The sequence below is a fragment of the Sceloporus occidentalis genome, unplaced genomic scaffold (assembly GCF_023333645.1).
Source record: "Sceloporus occidentalis isolate IW3139 unplaced genomic scaffold, rSceOcc1.0.p SCAF_23, whole genome shotgun sequence".
Classification (NCBI taxonomy): Eukaryota; Metazoa; Chordata; class Lepidosauria; order Squamata; family Phrynosomatidae; genus Sceloporus; species Sceloporus occidentalis.
This window is the reverse complement of record NW_028317003.1, coordinates 15,180,306-15,202,520: the sequence shown is the minus strand read 5'-3', so window position 1 is coordinate 15,202,520 and position 22,215 is coordinate 15,180,306. Positions and strand designations below refer to the sequence as shown.

Here is a 22,215-nt window from a genome sequence, read left to right as displayed (position 1 = left end):
ATGCTTTCCGTCTTACCTCCCTTAACATTCTAACATCTCGCACCATCGTCATATCCTGGACTGGTTACCTGTATCTACTAAATTGCTACTGAAAATCATCAGCAAAGATGTCATATTACATCTCCAGATAACTCTACAACCTGGATCTGTCAATTCTCTGTGGTTGTCTTCCCCTTTAATTACAACTTCTCCCCTAGACAAAAAGGTCTGCTCCCGTATAATTATTGATGGGAGTTTATATGAGCATTAGACCTTAAGAACTGATCATTATTAAACCTATTTCAGCGGGAAAGAATATAATCTCATACTATACCACTTGTTGGTTTAACTGTATTGAAAGTTCACATTATGTGAAAAGTTCCAGTTAATAATAAAATGAATTGATTTAGGAGTGACATGTTCTGGCCTAGGCCTAGTGTGGCGATTCTCTCAAGTAAAACCTCCCTGTTTGGGAAGATCAGACCTCTCTCTTGTACCTGGCCCATTTACACGATGGATTTCTATGCTTGGCCAAAGGTAGGTGCTGGGGTGGCTCAGCCATCAGAAGCCTTTCTAATAATAATAATAATAACCCCACCTAAAATTAAAGTCTGATGACTGACTTAATATGACTACCTGCTACTATGGTAACAGATGCTGTAAGGGGGTGAATTGTCTACAAGCAGGCAAATGTATCTTCCACCTTGAGTTCGGGCTTTGAGCAAGCATGCATCAATATACAGTTTTCCAGATACAAAACTCCTTTGCGAAGTACATCCCTACTCGAGAGCATCTCAGCTTATCTCTGTATGACATTTCACCCTTCGGGGGTCTCTTGGGACCCACCCCAAGTCAAAAGGTGAGTCCAGACATGGACCTTGGTGCTCTTGTGTGCCTAGAGAGATACCATCTGGAGCCCTATAATGAGGTCCATGAAGGCTGGACTGATCAGCCTGATATATTGATGGACATTATTCTCTGTAATGGCACAAGCAAGCTTAAACTGACCACCAGCTGCCACCTGCCATTTCATGCTCATGCATGTAAAACAACAAAGCTTTACAGATCCGCATTTACACATTGTTTTATTTTTTTATATCGCTACTGATATATCATGTGATATGATAGATGGCTTACCCTTAACTAGGTATCTATGAGTATCTTAACTTGTCCTGAGAAAATAATATGTAGGTTTCTATATTTAAAGGGTAGGCTGTGTATAGGATTGTCAACCAAAATATAACTCCAAAAAGTGTCTTGAACCCTGGCAATCAAAAAGGCTATGTGAACACTTAACTGGAATTCACATTTTTTATAGTCCAAACATCTTAGTAGTGAATTCACCATAAATTGGGTGTCGACAATTAAAAAAAATATATATTTTAAATCAATATGTGTGGCATTAAGTGGACTTCTAACGTCTGGCAAATGTCCAAACTGTGTTTATGTGTTTTTATGTGTTTTTTGGACTACTGCCTGCGGAATTTGTCCAGAAGATGGCAGTCCAAGCTTGCATATGTGGAGTCTGGATAATTCCAATGCATGCATGGTGCACAGAAATGGGCTCTACTGCAGTACTCTTTGATTTTTATGTACGTCTTTTATTTTTCATGGAGGGACAGTCACCCTTAAGGATCCGGATCCTCCTTTTCAAATGTCCCTTTTTTTATATGAGTGTGTTACAGGGCTGCACAGCAATACTACTTGCAGTAATCTGTGTGTTAATTACAGGAAATATTTTGAAAATATATTTGTGTAACTGCACTTGTTTGTAATTAGCTATATAAGTAGACATCTATAGGTTAGGAAATCTCAGTAAAACCTTGGCCCCTTTCCGGATTTCCATGCAAGTTTCCAAAAAACAAAAGCATCTCTCTTCGGCCATTTAAAATGTTTGGAAGCATGGTCTTTAAATTACTTTACCAAAGGAAGGGTTTGTGATATACAGTATCTACTAACTTGATTTACCATATGACACTTTACAATTTATCTTTTCCCCTAGAGGTTTAAACCTTTACTTTTAAAATCTAGATGTTGGTTTTCCATAGGTTTTTCATTCCATTGCCGTGCCTGAAAAATATTATAAATACATGTTTGTGTCTTAATTTTCTCGTAGTTAAAATGATATGACGTTTATGCCCGCTCTTAATCTTTTCTTCCATCCATAAACATCAGTAATATTTATGTCTTGGAGACAATCTTGAGTAACATTTTGCTTTTTAGTGAAATGTTTATATATGCTAAATACATACATGCTAAATACATACATACGTGTTTTTCGGTGTATTCCTTTTGGGGTACAGTACAGCCATCTCCGGTAGCTAGTGGGCACAAACTAGTGTTTATTCAGTAAACTGAGTTTGATAAAATTAAACATTTCACTAATTTTGAAGGGTCAACCTACAGCCCAGTTGGATCTCTATAACGCATTCTTAAATTGTTTCAACATACCACAATTTACAGTTTACCGAATAATTGCATTTTTTTTACGAAAGCTAACATAATATATCAATCCGGGAAGTAGAGGTTTGGGTTCTTATGTGCTTGAAGATAGGATGGCTAGAAGGTTGGACGGAGTATTTAAATCACAAGTTGACAGAAAGTGGTCAAGACAGTATAGTAAGGGAAATGGAATCAGATATAGCAATCTATAACTATATACGCTCACTGGCCACTTTATTAGGGACACCTGTTCAATTGCTTGTTAACACAAATACCTTATCAGCCAATCACATGGCAGCAACTTAATACATTTAGGCATGTAGACAACTTGCTGAAGTTCAAACCGAGCATCAGAATGAGGAAGAAAGGGGATTTAAGTGACTTTGAACGTGGCATGGTTGTTGGTGCCAGACGGGCCGGTCTGAGTATTTCAGAAACTGCTGATCTACTGGGATTTTCACACACAACCATCTCTAGGGTTTACAGAGAATGGTCCGGAAAAAAAGAAATATCCAGTGTCAATGGTGAATTTGCGCACCACACACCTATCAAAATGAGAAATAAAAGAAACAGAATAGTTGCAAAATAAGAATGTGTGCAAAATATAATGTTTTATTTATTTATTAACCACCAACATTATTTTGCTAGATTTCTAATTGCACATTAGCAAAGTGATGCAATACGTTTTACAGAACCAAATAAGTGACAATATTCCATAATAAAGTTACAACATACAGTAAGGAAACCCCATTGTTTGTGTCACTGTGGGATCAATCAGTATGTGCCCAAGTGAGGCAGTTATATGAGGAAAAGGAGAGAGAATAGAAAAGAATAGGAGACAAGAGAAGAGAAATGAGTGTGGTGTATGTCGTCTTGGTGTTGTTGAAATCACAGCTTATAGATAACACAACCCCTTCAAATTATTATTCTTATACCACTAAATTAAAATACTATACCAAGCAAAATGACTGCGTAAATTCTGCTTTAAAAATGATTCAATATTTCTAAATTCTATCAGAACACATAATGCGGAATGCTAACTCGATACTGTTATGATACTTAGTTCATTTACTGAGGAAACTGTATGTTGTGTGAGACTCTGGGGATTAAACAGGGTATTTGTTCTTTCATTGTAGCCATTCCTTTACTTTTGGCACATTATTCTCCATCCATGTCACTGAAATATGATCATATTAACTGGCTCAGTTCCATCAGCAGCAGCTTGAATGCTGTGTAAAGTATACATTTTCTCTAGTCCTTGTTCACATATAATGATGTGCCATAACATCTACAAAGTGCCAGAATAAATCAAAGATTGAATGTTTTTTCCTTCTTTTTGGAAGAGGGTATATATTTCCCTCTAATATAGCTGGCACAAGGAAGGAGCTTTTGGCTTTCGCAAAAAATAATAATATATATATATATAATGTGCCCTCAATATAATTAATCAGTCATTGGTCTTGTCTCGGGATATATTTATGCCTATGCCACACACTTTCACATTCTCCTTGTGCATGCCTCTACTACTTCTGATGGGGGGCTTTTCCATTTATCAGCCAGCCTCTAATATAAATAAAACTTCCTTACATTACATCTAAACCACTAGGGCTCTCGTTTTAGATAATAACCTCATATGCTAACATGTCTCTTTTGAAATAAAACTTCCCTCCTGTACTTTGTTAAATGTATTCATGTACAGTCACTTGAAAAAAGTACACCCTCTTTGAATTCAAGAATGAAGGTGTTGCAATGGCCCAGTCAAAGTCCAGACCTCAACTTGATTGAAATGCTGTGGCGAGACCTTAAGAGAGCTGTGCATAAACAAATGCCTGCAAACCTTAATGAACTGAAGCAACATTGTAAAGAAGAGTGGGCCAAAATTCCTTCACAATGATGCAACAGACTGATAAAGCTATTGAATCATAAGGTGTACTTAGTTTTTCACACATGGCTTCTCCATTTTGGCTTTATTTTTGTTGAATAAATCACTACATGGTGTAATATCTTCTGAATTGTTCATCATAGGGTGTATTTAATTAAGTTTTAGACCTGCTAAGAAACAGATGATTGTTATTATGATCTGATATGTAAAAACATAGAATTCAAAGAGGGTGTACTCTCTTTTTCACACAACTGTATTTAAATGCTTTAAATAATTGTTTCATAGCCTTTCCTAAAATAGCTTTGTCAGTGGGGCAATGAGACCATCTAGAAAACATAAAAATGGGAAGACAATAGTTAAATATAGGCAGTGTATAAATAAAGGTGGATGTCACGTCACCCATACTTGAGGCACTCACTGCGGAAGTTCTTCTGCCCAGAATACCGCTATGGAATATTCTGCCTATTATTATTTTTATTGTTATTATCTTTTATTTATATAGCGCAGACAATTTACACAGGACTGTAATGTAGTGATGCTTGAAGAAGCTTTTAGGAAATAACTGGACTCATTTTCAGCAAAATAGCACACTGCTTTTAACTAAAATGGTTTGATTTATTATTATTATTTAATTTTTTTTATTTAACTCAGAGGCAAAATTTGTACTAGCGTAAGGAATCTTTGTTTTGACTTCATCTGGATTAACATATATGTATACAGAGATGTCTTGGAAAGGTTGGACTTGATGGATTTATGTCTTTTTTTTAAAAAAAACAGTGATCATTAACAGTGAAACTCCCCTTCCGTTTCCATATTTAAATGTAAGTTCAAAGGATATCCAGCTTGGTATTTTCTGCTTTAGCCAGGAAATGTTCAATAAAACAGAAAGCCAAACAGGGTCTTTAGAGGATGACGGAGTTAAATGAAACTGAAGTGACAGGAGAACTGGCTCCACAGCTGTGAACTATAACAGTTCTAACACTTAGCTCACTCCTATGATCCACTCCAAGACGTAGTGTGGTCCATAAATGTGAACTAGTTGGAAAGACCACAATATGAACATGTGCAGGTTGAAAGAGATCAGTTGCACTACTGTCTGTTTGACCCACGGCATTAAAGAACAGCTGCATCTATTAAACATAACCAATTGACTTAGTTAAAATAACATTCAGATAAGTATTTTTTTCTTTTTTTTCTTTTCTTGTAAATAGCCATGATAGGATTTCTAATAGCTTAAATGATTTTATTTAATAGAGAGTAAGTAATCATTTAACATGTTTTTTTTCTTTTTACATTTTCCCCTGTAATGGCAAAATTGGGACAAAGCTTGGGACGCCCCAATTGAGAACACCACATAGGGCAAGCTATTAAGTGGCGGTCAGTTCTAGGTTGAGTTTTTTGCCATGTAACAATCAAATCGGAAATCAGCGAAACCCAAAAGAAATACACATTAAACACAAAGCAGAATTCTTATTCAAATTATAGTAATTTACCAGAAGATATGGAGATTGGAAGAAACTACTGCTACATGTCTTGTATAAAATGGCCCAAATCTTCATAGTATTTGGGCAATATTCTGTGTGATCTCCCACATAGGCTGGAAGCTAAAGTTGTATATAGACATGAGAAATAGGCAACTAGAAGAAGCAGGTGGGATATCAGTAATTTTAGGTTTAATGTAGTTTTGTCATGTTTATGAGAAGTGAGATATTTCTTGTAGAAATCTTAAAATGTGCTATGGCCATAAGTTCGCATTTCTAACTTAGCAGCAGAGTCACTTTTATACACAGCCCACTAGGTTATGTTCCGAAAAAATAAATAAAATGCAAAGATTTGCAGACATGTTAAAATAATCAGTACAAAAAGTGCCCTGTAGTTGATGCAGTAATGATTTTAACATGTCAAAATAACGTTCCCCCCCCCAAGTGTTTTTCCGCTGGCACTCATGATTAAGATAGCATAAGGTCGAGTGCACCTTTATATTCTACTTTCTAATAATCTCTATTAAACTTCCTGAATGATGTAGAATTTTACCGACATTAATAAAAAAAATATAGAAGAAAAAATGTAACTTTGTGAAGACTTTAACACTGTATTGACATCCATAACCACATTGCAAAAGTCCCGATTTTTGGGTACTGTCCCGTTTTGGCGGGTAACACAGCCCTCCTCCACTCCCACACGACCACCTTGCGGTTTTGCAACCATGGTGTACAAATACTGTTAAGTTTTTGTACTGAAACCCTAGTTCGGTAACATGTTGGCTTTAAGTAAAATCCTAGTAGCATTTGGATTCAAAAATCCACCTAAATAGTAAAAGCCGTTTTAACCTATATGAATGACATATAGGAACCGTTTATGAGGATCCCTTCCCAGACACTTTTCTAAAAAAAAATATATAACAAAGTATAGGGTTAAAAAGTATATTGTTCATGGTTTTGTTTAAAGCAGTAACAAGGTTTAAAGAAAAGGTGTAAAATCCTAAAAATATTAAGCCTTTTGTTGGTCGGAAAACACAACCTTTTTTGCAACTATTCAAAATATGCCGACGTTGTTCTGAGCCACCGAATCGGGTTTCTTTTTCAAAGTGGGTTGAGGCAGCGACAGGTCTGAGACCTGAGCATTCTACACGGCACAAGTAATTCTTCGGGCTCAAAGATACTCTTCAAGACTAAGCCCTAGATAAGAGCAGCTGGAACGTATGCTCTGTATATGTAGGCAGCTGGGGGAGAAAAGGCTGGTGACAAATTAAATTAAAAGGTGTAAAACGCACCGAGAAGAAAAAACAAATTGAGATGGTGAAAACAGGTGCCAGTTGAGTTGACTAAGTAAATGGTCACACGTCCTTTTTACTGTTTTTTAATACATGATTAGGAGTTCAGCTGAATTAGGGCAGATTTCATGCCCCTGTGACCTTTTCTTAAGTTTTGTACAGGCTGGGGGGAGGGGGACCCACCTGCAGTTAAAATGTTTCCCAAAGAGAGGTGATTACCTCATTGGAGTAAGGACTCAAAAACATCCAATTAGCTTTTTTTCTGGGAATCTTCAAAAAAGGTGACACTGAGGTAATTTTACACATAATTAAAACAAGACATAAATATTCTTATTAGCTAGTGTCAGAGTCCCTGTAATATTATGTGCTTCCCCATGTAGAAGGCTGCTCCTTTAATGTGGTCAAACTACCTGCAGTGGCCACTTAGCATATATATGGGAAATGCCCACTGGGCATTATGTGAGCGCACTTAGTCATGAATAAGGTTATGATGGTGGCAGAGCCATGGCCATGTCCTATTTTTTTTTTTCAAATCAGTCACTGAAATGGAGGGGCCTTTACCTGTCCTAAGTGCTTTCAACAAATTTAGTTATTACTGAAATATTAATAGCATACCTGGGAGCTTTTCAGGTTTGGCTACCCAGAGGAGGCTTTGTGAGGAGATGGAGCTACCCATGGGTGGAGGGAGGGCTAGTTATAGGTGGGACTAGCCATCATACCTGGGAACTTCACATGGTAGGCCACAAGGAGCCCACTGGGGTTGGGGTGCAGTGATACTGACCAAGTGTGTGTATAGTTTTACCTACATGTAAATGAGCACCATAGTATAAATTGCTAACAGCTTCACTCTTATTACTAAGAATAATTGTGTTGACGCAGGTAAAGCAGTTGGTAATTGTAATAAGGGAGAAAATTGATGCCTAAAAATAATACAGAACTTTTTATATCCAGAACCACAAAATGAAAAAACTTCAAATAATTTAAGTTTTTTTTGTAGACATTTAATTCATTTAGAAAGAAAGGCCAATGCAGACTGCCAATTGCTCTAGCTAAAGAGCAAGCGCTACAGTGGCTGGTGGGTCCTTTTAACACACACATAAATAAATAAATATATATATATTACACTGAGTCACAGTGCATTATAATGAGTCACAGGCAGCAAGAGTGCTTTATAAGACTGCCCTGTTCCTAATCACTAGCTATTGCGCCTCAAATAGAGAACAAACAAAATGGAAAGATGACCATAAAGCAGAGTGACTACATTATCCACTTTTCTCCAAGGGACACGTTAAGAATATATGGCATGCATACTGAGAAATCGATCCCTCCCTAGAAGTTTACAAAGCCCACACCTGCAGGGCATCGCTTTACATGCTGGTCAGCAACAGAGAAGATGTATATCTGTCTTGGAAAGAATCACCATTAAGTCGTTGACCCGGCCTGCACAAGCCCTTTGCAATCTTGCACTTTTGTTTTTGACCGCGGGCTGCTTCCACCTCGTACAATTTAACTTTTTGTTTTGGGCAGTTTGAGGCCACTCCTAAAACCCCTGTTTAGCTTTACTTTAGGATGTTTCTTGACATTTAACATACACGTAAAATGTGTGGATTCGATGGAATTGTCACGTTTCTATGGCAGATGGAGCTTCTATGAAAATAAATCCAGAGAAACTAAACAAAAGAATGAATGTTCTGAGCTTGGATACAGAAGGCAACATTAGAATTTTAGGAAAGGCATTCAAAACATGTTTCTATTGTTCATTTATTTAATGCAGGTGCAAAAGTTAAAAGTATGTGGGATTATTTGGACAGGAATAATAAGGTCGCAAATGTTTCCCCACAGGGAATTTTTAACACCAGTTCCTGCAAAATTTGTTTTGTGGATATGTTAATAAAAGCAGTTTAAAAGAACAAAAGGTACCCTCATACCTGCCAGGGGGGTAATAGTAATAGGTAATTACAATGTACTTTTCTTAATAGCACAAACACAGACGTCCAATAACACTTTACCTGCATATAAATATATATAATTAAACTGAAATGGCAGACGACACAAACATCTTATGGGGGTCTCGTTTTAAGACTGTATGAGCAAAATGCACTCTTTAAAATGTATGTTGTTTATGAGGTTGCAATATGGCACCATTTGGTAAAAAAAAAAAAAAAAACGGGTAATAAAGCCAACAGTTTCAGGATATATCTTACAAACCGTCTTTGCATCACTGATGCAGTCTTGCGGTGGATGCCTCCTAATGTTGCTAGTCTATAAGACAACACTGAACATTGGGGAACTACGCATGTACAGGTAACACGTACACATTTCCACCACGGCTGGGTTTGTTAACCCTTTCAATCCCAGGGGTTTTTGGTACCTCAAAGCCCTGAGCAATTTTGCCATTTTTGGGGTACGTCGGTTTAGCGATGATTCTCTTTTCCTGTGAGTAGTGTACCCATGTAAACTATACATTGTTTTTTCAAGGAGAGATAGAGCTTTCGTTTGATACCATAGTTGGATGATTAGCATAATAATTTATTATGAGAAATTTAGTAAAAACTAGCAAAGATTAGAAAAATAAACTAATTTTTTTTTTCATTTTCCCTCTGAATCCTCAGAAAATTAGGTAAAGTGATGGAAAATCCCCTCCAAGTTTATCAATTCAGGTGTCCTGATTTCAGAAATACCTAATTTATATAGATTTTCCAGACTTTCCCAGCATACTATAAGGCAAGGGCGTCCAAGTTTTTTCTGCAGTGGGCCACTTCACTGCGTGAAAAAATGGCCTTTAATAAAATATGCAGATTAAAATAAAGTAAATGACACAAAACCTTTACTTTTCCTCCAGGGCCGGCCCTACAATGGAGCCGACTGGGGCAATTGCCCCAGGCGGCACTTCAGAAGGGGCGGCACTTCAGAAGGGGCGGCACTTCAGAAGGGGCGGCACTTCAGAAGGGGCGGCACTTCAGAAGGGGCGGCACTTCAGAAGGGGCGGCACTTCAGAAGGGGCGGCACTTTGCCGCCCCAAGCGTTTTTTTTTTGTTTTTTTTGAAGCAGAGGAGAGAGAGAGGGGCACCGAGTGGTTTTCACTTACCCGCTCGGCGCCCCTCTCTCTCTCCTCTGCGGCGAGTTTCCCTGTTCGGTCTCTGTGCCGGCTTGTAATGCAGAGCGCCGGAAGTGACGTGAATTTCCGGCGCTCAGCATTACAAGCCGGCACCGTGGCAGCACAGGGAGACTCGCCGCAGGACTGTTTAAGGGTAAGTACCGGTGGGGGGGGTAGATAATGCCACCCCCCCCCGGCGTCGGCGGGGGGCAGCATTTTAAACTTCGCCCCAGGCGGCGTTAAGTCTTCGGCCGGCCCTGTTTTCCTCTCACTGATTTCTGGGCCTAGAAAGTTTTGTGACTACAAATTCAGGATTCTGGATAAGTCAAAAATTTATTTTAGGGATACACCGAAATGAAAATTTTGGACCAAAACCGAAAATTCAGGGTTCACTTAGCCAAAACTGAAAATGACCCCCCCCCACATACTTTTAATAAAAGTTAAAAAAAATTATATATTATGCTTGTTAACAGCAATCTCAGGCATACCCAGATTTCAGCATGTACTGGTTGGCTGGGCATTGTACCAGTAATTTTTATCCAAGTGTGTAACCACACTTTTATTAAAAGTAACACACCACAATTGGACAAAAAAAAATCAACAATATGACTTGGCATGATAGGAGTGTGATTGCTAACAGCAAACACACTCTTTTCATATCCAGGCAACCAGTAAATGCTGGAACCTAGGCATGATGGGACTGTGATTGCTGTTAGCAGATTGCTGTTAGCAATCACACTCCTATCATGCCAAGTCAGCCAGTACATCTTGGTACAGGGTGGCTGTAAGTGCAGACCCCATACTGCTGGCAGCATCAATACACAAGCGGGGCAGCTAGCCAGGTTTCAGCATGTACTGGCTGACTTAGCATGATAGGGGTGTGATTGCTAACAGCAATCACAGTCCCATCATGCCTAGGTTCCAGCACTTACACATCCATGCTATCACACACACACTCATTCATATAGTCATTCATTCACACATTCATTCCCACATTCATTCCCTCAGAGGCATACTCATTCAAACAACCTCCCCCACCCCCTACCTACTACAGCTCTCGATGCCGCTCACAGACTTCAGCAGGGGGCATGGCCTCCCTCGTTCTCCCCACAGAGGAGGCAGGACTGGAGCAGAGATCCTGTTGTACGCCCCTGCTATAAGGTGTACAATTTTGTATAATTTTTATGCCTCTGGCTTAACGGGTTTGGGGGTTGTGAACGGGGGCAGGAGGGTTATACTGGCTAGATGTTATGCTAGGGCAATGGGAAGTAAGGTTTTTTTAATTTATCTTTTTTTATATATATTTTTTTAATACATTTTTTTTGTATTTTATATATATTATTTTTACACAGAAATGGTTAGAGGTCCTCCTAGGGACCTCCTGAACATGCCAGTGATGTCACAATGACACTGTATAGAGATCGCAGCGTCTCTGTGCCTCATCGGAGGGCAGGATATCCCTGCAGGGATGTGTCCCTGACGCTGCACGAAGGGCTGGACGTACCGGGACGTCCATAGGGGTTTCTTAATAGGCGTTTTTTGGACGTCCCGGTACGTCTATAGGGGATTGAAAGGGGTTAAAGCTAATGGAACTCTGCCTGGAATTGCTTAATAAATACACACTTAACTGGGATGCTTTTGGGTGTGAAAGGCTTGTAATTTAGTAAAGCGTAAAGGACATGATTCATATATGAGGTTGCAGGGTTGTTGATACAGTTGACATTTTACACAATTGGGTGGTGTTTGCACGTCAGAAGGAGAAGACCCATCTCAGCTTCCTCATTTACTTTATTCACTAAAGGGAGAGTTTTCAGGAAAGTTGGGAATTCAACTCCCACACTTCACTATTCATTAGGAAGGGCCAACGTTGGCACGTTTCTTCAGCGGCCCTGTATAAAGCATAACTTAACGAGTAAGTAGACTTTGAAGGAATCAGATGAGCAGAACATGACTACGGGTTATAACTTTATAATACATAATCAAGAAGTTAAAACCACATTTTGGATAACCATGTTTTAGAACTTTCTTCCCAACGTCTTTACATTGACCTGGGGGTAGGGGTAGCAAGTTGTTCCTAACAAAGGATACTCAATGGAGCAGAAACCCTTGAAAAAAGGATGGTGGAAAATAGAAACTCACCCTATTGTCATATTATAGAACATAAAAGATTTTTTTTGACAAATGGTATTTAGCAAACTAGTTGGTCCTGTCAGCGATTTTGGAATTATTTAATATTCGATAAATTTAGTGCAAAGTAAAGGTGGCTTTACTAGAATGTTAAATACTTTATAACAACTAATTGGTCTCAGTCCCTTGCCAATAAAAACAGTGTTTCTTCATTGCAAAGAAAAATTATTCCTGGAGAAACAGAAAAAACCCGGAGTAAAACGTTTCTGTTAATACTTTATTAGTGTAATCATTTATTCCAGCTTTTCAGTTGGAGAAAACATAATGCAAATGGCAAATAAAAACATGGTGTTTTTTTTTCAACCCATAAAATTTAGCACAACATTCGGTTTTGCTCTTTGTTCAGAAAAATAAAATTAAAGGGTAAAAAAGGGATGGAAACAGTATTGATAGAAAAAAAAAGTTAGGCACATAGCTAACATTTACTGTACAAAGGTATTGTCAAACAGTTCTATTTGTTAATATAGAGTATTTAAATACTTGGAGGGACCGTTGAACCATTCTCTAAAAATGCAAAAGACTAAAGAGCGATAAAGAAGACTTTTAAAACAAGTCCTTAAATAAAAAGAAAGTGGCGCATCCAAACGAAGGAATGTACATTGCAGAGGATGGAAGGAGATAACCATGTTTAAAAACATAATTAAATCTGTATTGCCACCCTTACAAAATGAATGATACACTCCTTTAGTTAACCATGCGTTTAAGCAGCAGTTTAACCCCTTGAGAACTTTTAGTTATGCCGCAGATCGGATGAGCCTATCTGTGTATGCAGCTAGTTATTTACAAATGTTTTCTGATAGAAGGAAGAAAGGGCGAGCGAAATGTGTCAAATTTGCCTGAACGCTAACAGAATGGCTCCATTTACCGTGAAGAATTGTATGGCTATTGCAGACTGTTTAACAAATTGACATGCTATTTTTTTTCCAGCATTGTTTCAACCTCAGCATTCTTAACTCAAAGTTTATGCCGACGTACAACTGCGTATGCGAATGAGAATATTGCACTTTTGTTGTTGGACTTCAAATTTTCTATGCTCTTTTCCAGCATTACAAAGGTTTAGCAAATATCAGCAGCACAAGTTTGGAAACCAGCTAACAGAAATGTTTCATTCCGTGGTATGTTATTTTTTTTCTTTAACTATTAAGGCTAAAACAAGTGCATTTATTTTCAACAATGGCACAATAATTTCCGGCAGCTCATCAACGCACCCGTATGCTAAATGATACTTGGCCAGCCATAAGTGCTTCATACATGTAATATACAATCAGTTTGCAGGGTTTTACAGTTCATTAGTAGGAATTTCGCACAATTTCATAGTCTGGAACATAATATAATTGGCTACATCAGGGTGATTCCACAATTAAAGACATCTTTTATTAAATAGGATAAAACTTTTTCACTTAAAAATTAGATCAGATCCTTCTACGTCAGAAGATCTTAATACACCCAGAATTATGCAAATTCCACACAATGTGTAGGGATTGAAACAGAATGTGACATCTTAAAGATCTGCGTGATACGTAGTCTATACGATGGCAGTACGCTTCTTTCTATAAGGCTGAATCCATAGGCCCCACCATCGTGAGAAAATGGGAAAGGTAAGCCTGTAACACAGTCCCTGGCAGCTGTGGCCCACCTGCTGTCGCACTATTATTCCCCAAAACCCTCTGCTGCGGCATCAAAGGCTGGCTGAGAAAAATAGTAGTTGGAGTAGAACAGCTGTAGGGTTCCAGATGGACTTGACAATAGGAAGAGCAACAGAACGATCTGTGGCATTATCCGTGTTCTACACAAAATGCTTCCACACAACCAAAGAAAATTGTAGTAATGCACACAGCCCTCTACAAGATTCAAACATGTAGTGAATGCTGTGCAAAAGGTGTATTTTGTATGTAAAAAAATAAAATACCGTTTATTTTTGTACTAAAATTAGCCGGGGGTGTCCTAATACAGTTCAATACATTTGATGTGCAAAAATACAATGCTTCTAACACAGAGTCATCAGAATAAAGGAGTGCTATACATATCTACGATGCAGACGGATGGGAAATAACGTAACGGATAACAGCGTTGCTCCATTTCAGAGTTTCTTAAACACACACATACACGTTCAGATGGAGGAAAAGAAAGTTAGCTTTTATGCGGATATGACAACCCCAGAGAAATCCTTTCTACACCAAAGGTGAACCAAATATTAAAAAGGGTGAAAATCAGGTTCTTTCCTTAATTTTACAATTATATATTTTCAAGCACATATTTTTTGTGAGTACAACTCCAAACCAAAGGTTTCTTTACTTAGTAAAGACAAACACCACCATGGTCCTAACATCACTGTCAGGCCAGCTCCAGCTTCTACAATACACTGCTCTATTTTGTTTTAAAAGAGCAACACATTAGTATTCTGGGTCAAAGGCATGCACTGAGCACATTCATTAGATCCTAAATTCAATCTGTATTAAAGTTTATTCATTGATTTGTTAAAACCGATTTGTTGAGAGGGGGAAAAACCTGCACTGGTGACCACCAAGCCTGATGAGAAAATGATGGAGAATATAACTTACTCCTCATTAGGGTTAAGCTATTGAATAGGCTAAAAACCCCAGGCAGGAACTGTTCTGCTTTCAGCAACTGACCTGTGGAAACAATGTGAGATACTACTAAGTATATCGTCACTTCTTGAACTCCGTGGAATTCCAACACGCCAACTCACCTCATCTACATCAATGCTGACCTAGACCTACCAGGCCACGATGTGAGCATCACAATGAATGATACTAATCAGCAGTTACATTGCACAATCTCCCAGCTCCAGCACATGCCAGCTTGACTCTTCAGCATACCTCTGTATTTGTGCTTGTACTTCATGTAGAAAAATACAATCTGGCACATCTCCAACACCAGAAATCCCACATTCTCATTCCCCTTTGTCAGAAATGAGAGGCCCAACATTGCAAGCTGAACATTTTGTAGATCAGCCGTCTTCTCAATGTCACAAATGCACCAAGAAACGCTAAGACATACAAACCCAACCAGATGATGATCGAACAGTAGGTGAGAAGAGTAACACGTTTTATGGATGTGTTAGTAATATCTATGACCGTAAATGACTGGTGCAGAAATATCAGGAGATGTTTCTAGGCCCCAGCAAACATCCATGACATTGTTCAGCATTTCTTGGATAAGTCTTTAGGGCACTGCTTTTCTATTTTTATTTTGGAGTGTCACCTTTTCTGTAAGGAAGGCGCTTGAGAAGACTGTAGTCTCTGTTTATATTTCCGCATTCGTTCTGACCTGGAGTGCAGTTTATTGAACAGCTCGCGGAATTTATACTGTGAAAATAAGGTCTCCAAGAAGCCTTCTAAAAAAACATACACAACTCTCCGGTTCAGCTGGTTGTGCTGAAACATTTCAAAGACCCGAAGAATGCCTTTTCGCGTTGTTTCTGCCCCGATAATGTGTTTTAGTTCATCTAGAGAAACAAAAAAAAGCAAGGTAAAAACACAACTATGCCACATGTACACATTTCAGCATAGCGACGAGAGATAATCTACATAGATGGGATCTACTGTAGACACAGTAATGATCTTTGCAAGAAATAATACATAAAATACACAAGAAAAGTTAGGATTTATAAAAGTTGTGTTTCTAAATTTCCTAAATAGAAATGAATAAAACAAGAGAAAAGTAAACTGTATTAATTGTAGGTGCTCTTTTTCTTAAAACGAACACGATAATGGCTTAGGCTACCTGGCATAATCTCCAATAGCTTTGTTTTAGCTGCCACTCTTGTTCTCATACGAATGCTCCGGTCTCTTCGCAGAGCCGTCTCGGCTAATATCCCATTTGGCCAAAATGAGTCCCTGCAAAACAAGAATATACAAATGAATCAGACATGGACGGCAATCTGTGGGATAGGCCTCTTTAGCAAGAAAAAATTCCTTGGATTTAAACTTAAGGCTGCACGACAACAACTACTGGGGCAAAGTTTGTGTTCTGTCAAACCGTCCTGTCTCCTCTCCAAGCTATATGTTGAGGCCATGGTTGTTGCCACTCATAGGCTTTTTAGCTGGCATTTCATAAATAGGTACTGAATTCCACAAGCCCTGTATGGACACTATGCCACCAGTTTACTGTGGTGCAGTAACACACACTATCTCTGCAAAGCCTCATCCAGTCTTCCGGTACACAACAAGATGTCAAGATGAATTATAAATATAAAATCAATAACCAATTCTGTTATACAAAAGGCTGCGGGGCTATTGGTAGGGACGGCTGTGGCTAAGGGGTAGGGACATTCAGCAGTGCTAGAAATGATGACATTAATGTAGCATTTAGTTTTAAATATGTTAATACATGTCAATAACACATCCTTATATAGCAAACTCATATTTAAGATGCCATTGCTTATAGGTATGCCTAGTCTGGAAAGAGAAAAAAAAATAGGTAGATGTCCCTTTTCAGTAATGAGCAGGTGAAAAAAAGTTAAGGTGATCATAGCCAACGGCATAACCACTTAAGAGCCCCAGTGTGAATGATCATTTAAGTAAAGAATACATATGTATTTCATTATAAACATCCATTCTGAATATTATCCCTATGAAACTATTTAAAATGGATCTTTCTTGCCTTCACCTAAAATCTATACCTGAAATGCTTCACATAATCTGCTACTTGGTCTGGTGATGTCATCGATTCCACATGATCAACAATTTTCCTAAAGAAAAAACGAATATTAACATTTATCAATGTGCCATTTAACAATCAGGATACTTATTTCAAATTCACTTAATGAATGACATTTCCGACAGTGTACATTATACAAGGGTGACTAAACATTAAACAACATACATGTATTCTAATTCCATGTTACCCCGACAGACTTCAGAAGACACTTAGTAATGCAAAATGGCTAAAAACTGAACTTCAGGAAATCACAAGGAAAAAAATCATGATAAGTATGACTTTAGACACTGACTGCAATGAAGAGGTAATGTAAAGTAATATATGGCACGCAAAAGATAAACTAAACTCAAACCTATTAATTGTGTCTCCATATGTGGCTCTAATTAGCTGCTGAAGGAGGCTTGTAATCTGCCTTCTTAACCACTGATTCCGTTCTTTTAGGTCAAAGACTTCATCCATAAGGAGCAGCATAACTCGAAGAGGAATATTGTCATCAACCTATCAAAAGAAGATTGCTTACAAGTTAATTTGCTTTTAAAATTATCAGTTTAGAAAATTTTTCAAAATAAGTATATATCTATATATATATATTTTTTTTTTTTATTTTTTTTTATTATTATTCTTAAAATTATAAAAAAAAAAAATCTCTAGTAGCATCAGGTAATTATTTGAAGCATAAGAGAATAGATTTTAAATTCTTACATTTTTACTAGATAAGTAACAGTTATATAAAGTTGTTATAACAAACCAGTCAGTAAATAAGACATACTTCAACATTAAAAAAGGGAAGATGCAAAAACATCCGGAAGAACACAAGTGGCCCCATGACGGAAATTCCAAAGGACTTTAATACACAGTCATTTGTCAAAGTGATGGGAACATGGGTATACCCAGTAAGACATCACGGAATGCTTTGATGTGACATATAAAATGTATAGGAGAAGACAGGTGCAGAATTAATGACGATGACCAATATGCATAGAATCGCCAATCTTTGAGGCACAAGTTCTAGTTAAAGATAAAAGATCTATTGTATTCTCTGAACTATGAAGGCTTCTTTCAAAAACACGGGGGGAAATTCCACATCTTCTTATAAAAATGACAGCAATTACTTTTTTTTCTTCCAAGCCAAACACCTATATTAGTTAAAATGTATGTAACCTATGCACTGTAAAAATAATGATAAAGATTTAATTGGAATAATAAGATACTTACATGAACTAAGTGCATTACAAACATCCTTTAAAACCTTTATTCACCCACAATTAACATTACCAATCCCCCAAACATATAAGGAAGTTGTGAAGGAGATTTACTTAAATACAGAAGGAAAACTTATGTTTACTTTCAAATTAGTTTACGGTGTTTCGTGGTTCCTAAACCGTGTAATTCTAATTTTGGGCGTTATCAGGATAACTGTCACTGTATGCACACATTCACATTTTGTGCTTGCTTTATTTAGTTTGTTCTAACATATCAGGTAGTGCGCCATGTATTTGACCCTTCCTGATATCTTGTACTTTTGCATATTTGTTACACTTAAATGTGTTAGATCAAACAAATTTTAATATTAGACAAAGATCACTTGAGTAAACACAAAATGCAGTTTTTAAGTCATGATTTCATGTGTAGAGGAGAAAAAAAGGTATCCAACTCTACCTGGTACTAGGTGAAAAAGTAATTGCCCCCTTAGTTACAAAATCATCCAATTAATCAATTAACTAATGTAATTAATTATTGGGTTGAATTTCACTAGACACGCCCAGGCATGATTACTGTCAGCCCTGTTGAATATGAATTAGAACCTGTCTTGCAAAGTGAAGTCGGCTAAAAGGTCTCAAAAAGCAGCATGGGATCTAAAAACATTAAACAGATGAGAAACAAAGTCATTATCATCTATCAGTTTGGAGGGGGTTACAAAGCCATTTATAAGGCTCTGGGACTTCAGTGAACCACAGTGCCAGCCATTATCTACAAATGGAAAAAAACGGAGGCGCCGGCCTGCCTAAATTCCTCCGAGAACGTATTGATGATTCATCCAGGAGGTCACAAAAGAGCCCAGACTAACATGTAAAGAAATGCATGGGAGAGTAGCAACACTGCTGATTAAAAGGCTCGTCTCACATTTGCCAAAAAACATCTTGATGACCCTGAAGACTTTTGCTATGATATTCTGCAAACTGATGAGTCAAAAGTATAACTTTTTGGAAGACCAATAAGAACATTATACCAGCAAACACGTTGTTGCCTGGGGCTGCTTTGTTGCTTCGGGACCTGGGCAACTTGTCAATTGATGGAACCATGAATTCTGCTCTCTACCAGAATATCCTGAAGGAGAATGTCCGGCCATCAGCTCATGACCTAAAGCTCAAGTGCAGTTGGGTTATGCAGCAGGACATTGACCCGAACCAAGTCCAACTCTGAATAGCTCAATAGAAACAAAATGAAAAAGTGGTCTACTCAAATTTCTGACTTAGTCCAACTGAGATGCTGCAGCATGACCTCAAAAAGGGAGTTAATGTTCGGAAACCCTCCAACATGGCTAAGGGCCAAGAATGGGCCAAGATTCATTTCACAGCGATATAAAAGACTAATTGCCAGTTATCGCAGCCAAGGGTATACATGGGTGATATAGGTCTCGATTAACTCTTTACCTTCAATAAATGAAATGATCATGTAAAAAAGCTGCATTTTGTGTTTACACAAGTTGTCTTCTATTAAAATTAGTTGGATGATATGAAACAGTTAAATGTGACAAATAAGCAAAATAGAAACCAGGAAAGGGGCAAATGCTTTTTCATAGCACTGAACAAATGATATTTCCTATAAAGATGGGGTAATTACACAGAGGGAATTAATTACAGATATCTTGAAGACAACACAAGTAGATTTTTCATTTATTTCAGATATACAGCTTTTTATGCAATTCATCTGCACAGTAAAAGCAATTTAAGATATGGAAATAACTGCTATGTAGCAAACAGCAGATTCTCAAAGGGAAAACTACTTAAAAACAGAATCTCAATATTATATCAGAAAAACATAATTACTATCAAAGATAGAAGTGAATTATCCATAATTGTATGTTATACAAAACTTTAATTCATTTAAAAGAGGTTTAAAGCTGAAACTCACATTGTCATCCAGCTGTGCTGATATTTTAAAGTGCTCTGGATCATCGGGTTTTGGTACAAGGATAGGAGCCTTTGAGGTAAAATAATATTTAAATGTTATGTCATAGCTACACATACAGCTACATATTTAATTAGGTCATCATAAGTATAAAGCAAAAGAACCACAGCAAAATCTTGCATACTAAAGCACTATTACAACGTTAATGAGACAGGGACCAGGTATTAACAGTCTTAAAAGGTACGACAGGTGTATAGCCTATATAGTCGTCTTAGACAAAATCTAGCATGTTAAACAAAGAAAGCCTTCGTGGTGATTTTTTTTTTCAATCCACTGAAAATGTAATCTTGCAGAAACAACTACTGAAACATTACAAATGAGGAAAAAATGACACTTAATTTGTGTGTGCAGGGTTTGGATGTTAGTACTAGATTTGACTTTTTTTATTTTTTTATAAAGGTTCAGGACAGAAGGTGGAATAGCACCTTTAAATGGCATACAGTATTGGGTACAAGCAGTAGGAAATCGCTATTGCTAGGCATCGCACCCGGCACCTTGATGACGTAAACTAGGTAGTGATTAGTGTCAGGGTGAATAGGCAAGCGACAGGTTACTGTGCTGAAGGCCATTGTCCTGCTCACTCAGACAATGTATGGATTAAACACCAGAATATCAGAGAGCCACATGGAGCCCAGCACCCACCGCCTACCATGTGTCACCCGACTACGTCCAAACGCCAAAAATATAGTACAGATACACAGTTAAAGCATGGGGATCAAACATACACTTATAGACGTGCCTTTGACGTCGAGAACCGGTTTTGAGCTGCACGTACCTTAAAAAAGGATTGCTTTAAATCTTGCCCTATTTTTTCTGACATTTTACCCATATTATCAGACATTTTATTCATTCCTTCAGCCAAGCTATCAGGGATTGATTTAACGGCATTGGAAACATTCCTCATAGAATTGCGTAACGGATTCACAAATGTGTCCATCTAAAATAAAAAATAAACAGAACCTCAGAATGATAGATGTAAGTGAAGTCAAAGGAGATGCACAAAGCCCAACTTTGGCAAAAAAATATTAAAGAACTACTTTTTATACATTAAGACTTAAAGTTCTTGACATAATTTGATTGATGTTAGAAGTTTTGTTAGAGACCAGGTACATGGAATTCACTGCCAGAAGGGGAGGATGGTATTGACAGTCCCTGTTCTGTAAAGAAAAATAGTTACATAAATGTGTTTCAACATACTTAAACCCTTCTTTTCTGCTTAACCAAATCACCGCATTATCTAATCTCTCTCTCTGAGGTCTAGATTCAATAAACTATTTCCTGCCCTTGGTAGTAGTACAAACTACAAATGAGACACCATAGAGAAGCGCCCTGGCCCCAGTTATGAAGCCATTTTATTATATTTTCTATTAGAAAGAAATTGTGCCCCCTGGTGTTAAATTCATGTCATATTTTAAGGTTACAGCAATCAGAGCACAAATGTAATCCATGGCAACAACATACTGTGGGATGTAATAAAAACACAAAAAAATAACGCTTCAACAAGACCCTTTTCATAGTTTCACTGGGGCCATTAAAATAAATTTTAATGAATTGTGACAAGTGTTTCTTTAAAACAGTTCTTTTGGCAAAGACTGGTCTCTCTGTTTTTGATATAATTAAGACACACTATTAAACTAATAAAAGGACACGTTCACTTGGTTCAGTGACACTTAAATCCGTACTATAAGGACCCATATACGTCCCACATCAAAAGAAACACAAAGTACCAGACACAATACAAACATACAGGCTTGCAAAATTTGCTTAAAGCCACACAAAAAAAGGCAGAAAAAATACAGGCTGCGGGCGGTCACACAGTCTTAAATGTGTAACTGTTACAAAAAAAAACAAACAGATTCTTGCAAGAAAACATTTTAATGAGGGTGAAGAAAAAAAAAACACGTAGGTGAGCAAAACTGAGGCATCTACTGATTAAATTATAATGATTTTTAGTGCTGAATATACCCAGTTATTTAGTGC

The 22,215-nt window shown here is 37.6% G+C and overlaps 1 protein-coding gene across 2 annotated transcripts in view; it reads right to left on the bottom strand.

The window, feature by feature from the left end:
- Positions 1-15,581: 15,581 nt before the first annotated feature.
- LOC149300860 (sorting nexin-13-like) overlaps positions 15,582-22,215 on the bottom strand; it is a 38,875-nt gene continuing 32,241 nt past the window's right edge. For both annotated transcript variants that reach the window (XM_089484842.1, XM_089484841.1), the window contains 6 exons: positions 21,011-21,172; positions 20,179-20,247; positions 17,396-17,541; positions 17,006-17,074; positions 16,108-16,220; positions 15,582-15,829 (listed from right to left, as the gene is read on the bottom strand). In XM_089484842.1, the coding sequence (XP_089340968.1) occupies positions 15,582-15,829; positions 16,108-16,220; positions 17,006-17,074; positions 17,396-17,541; positions 20,179-20,247; positions 21,011-21,172 (807 nt within the window). The remainder of the gene's footprint in view (positions 15,830-16,107; positions 16,221-17,005; positions 17,075-17,395; positions 17,542-20,178; positions 20,248-21,010; positions 21,173-22,215) is intronic.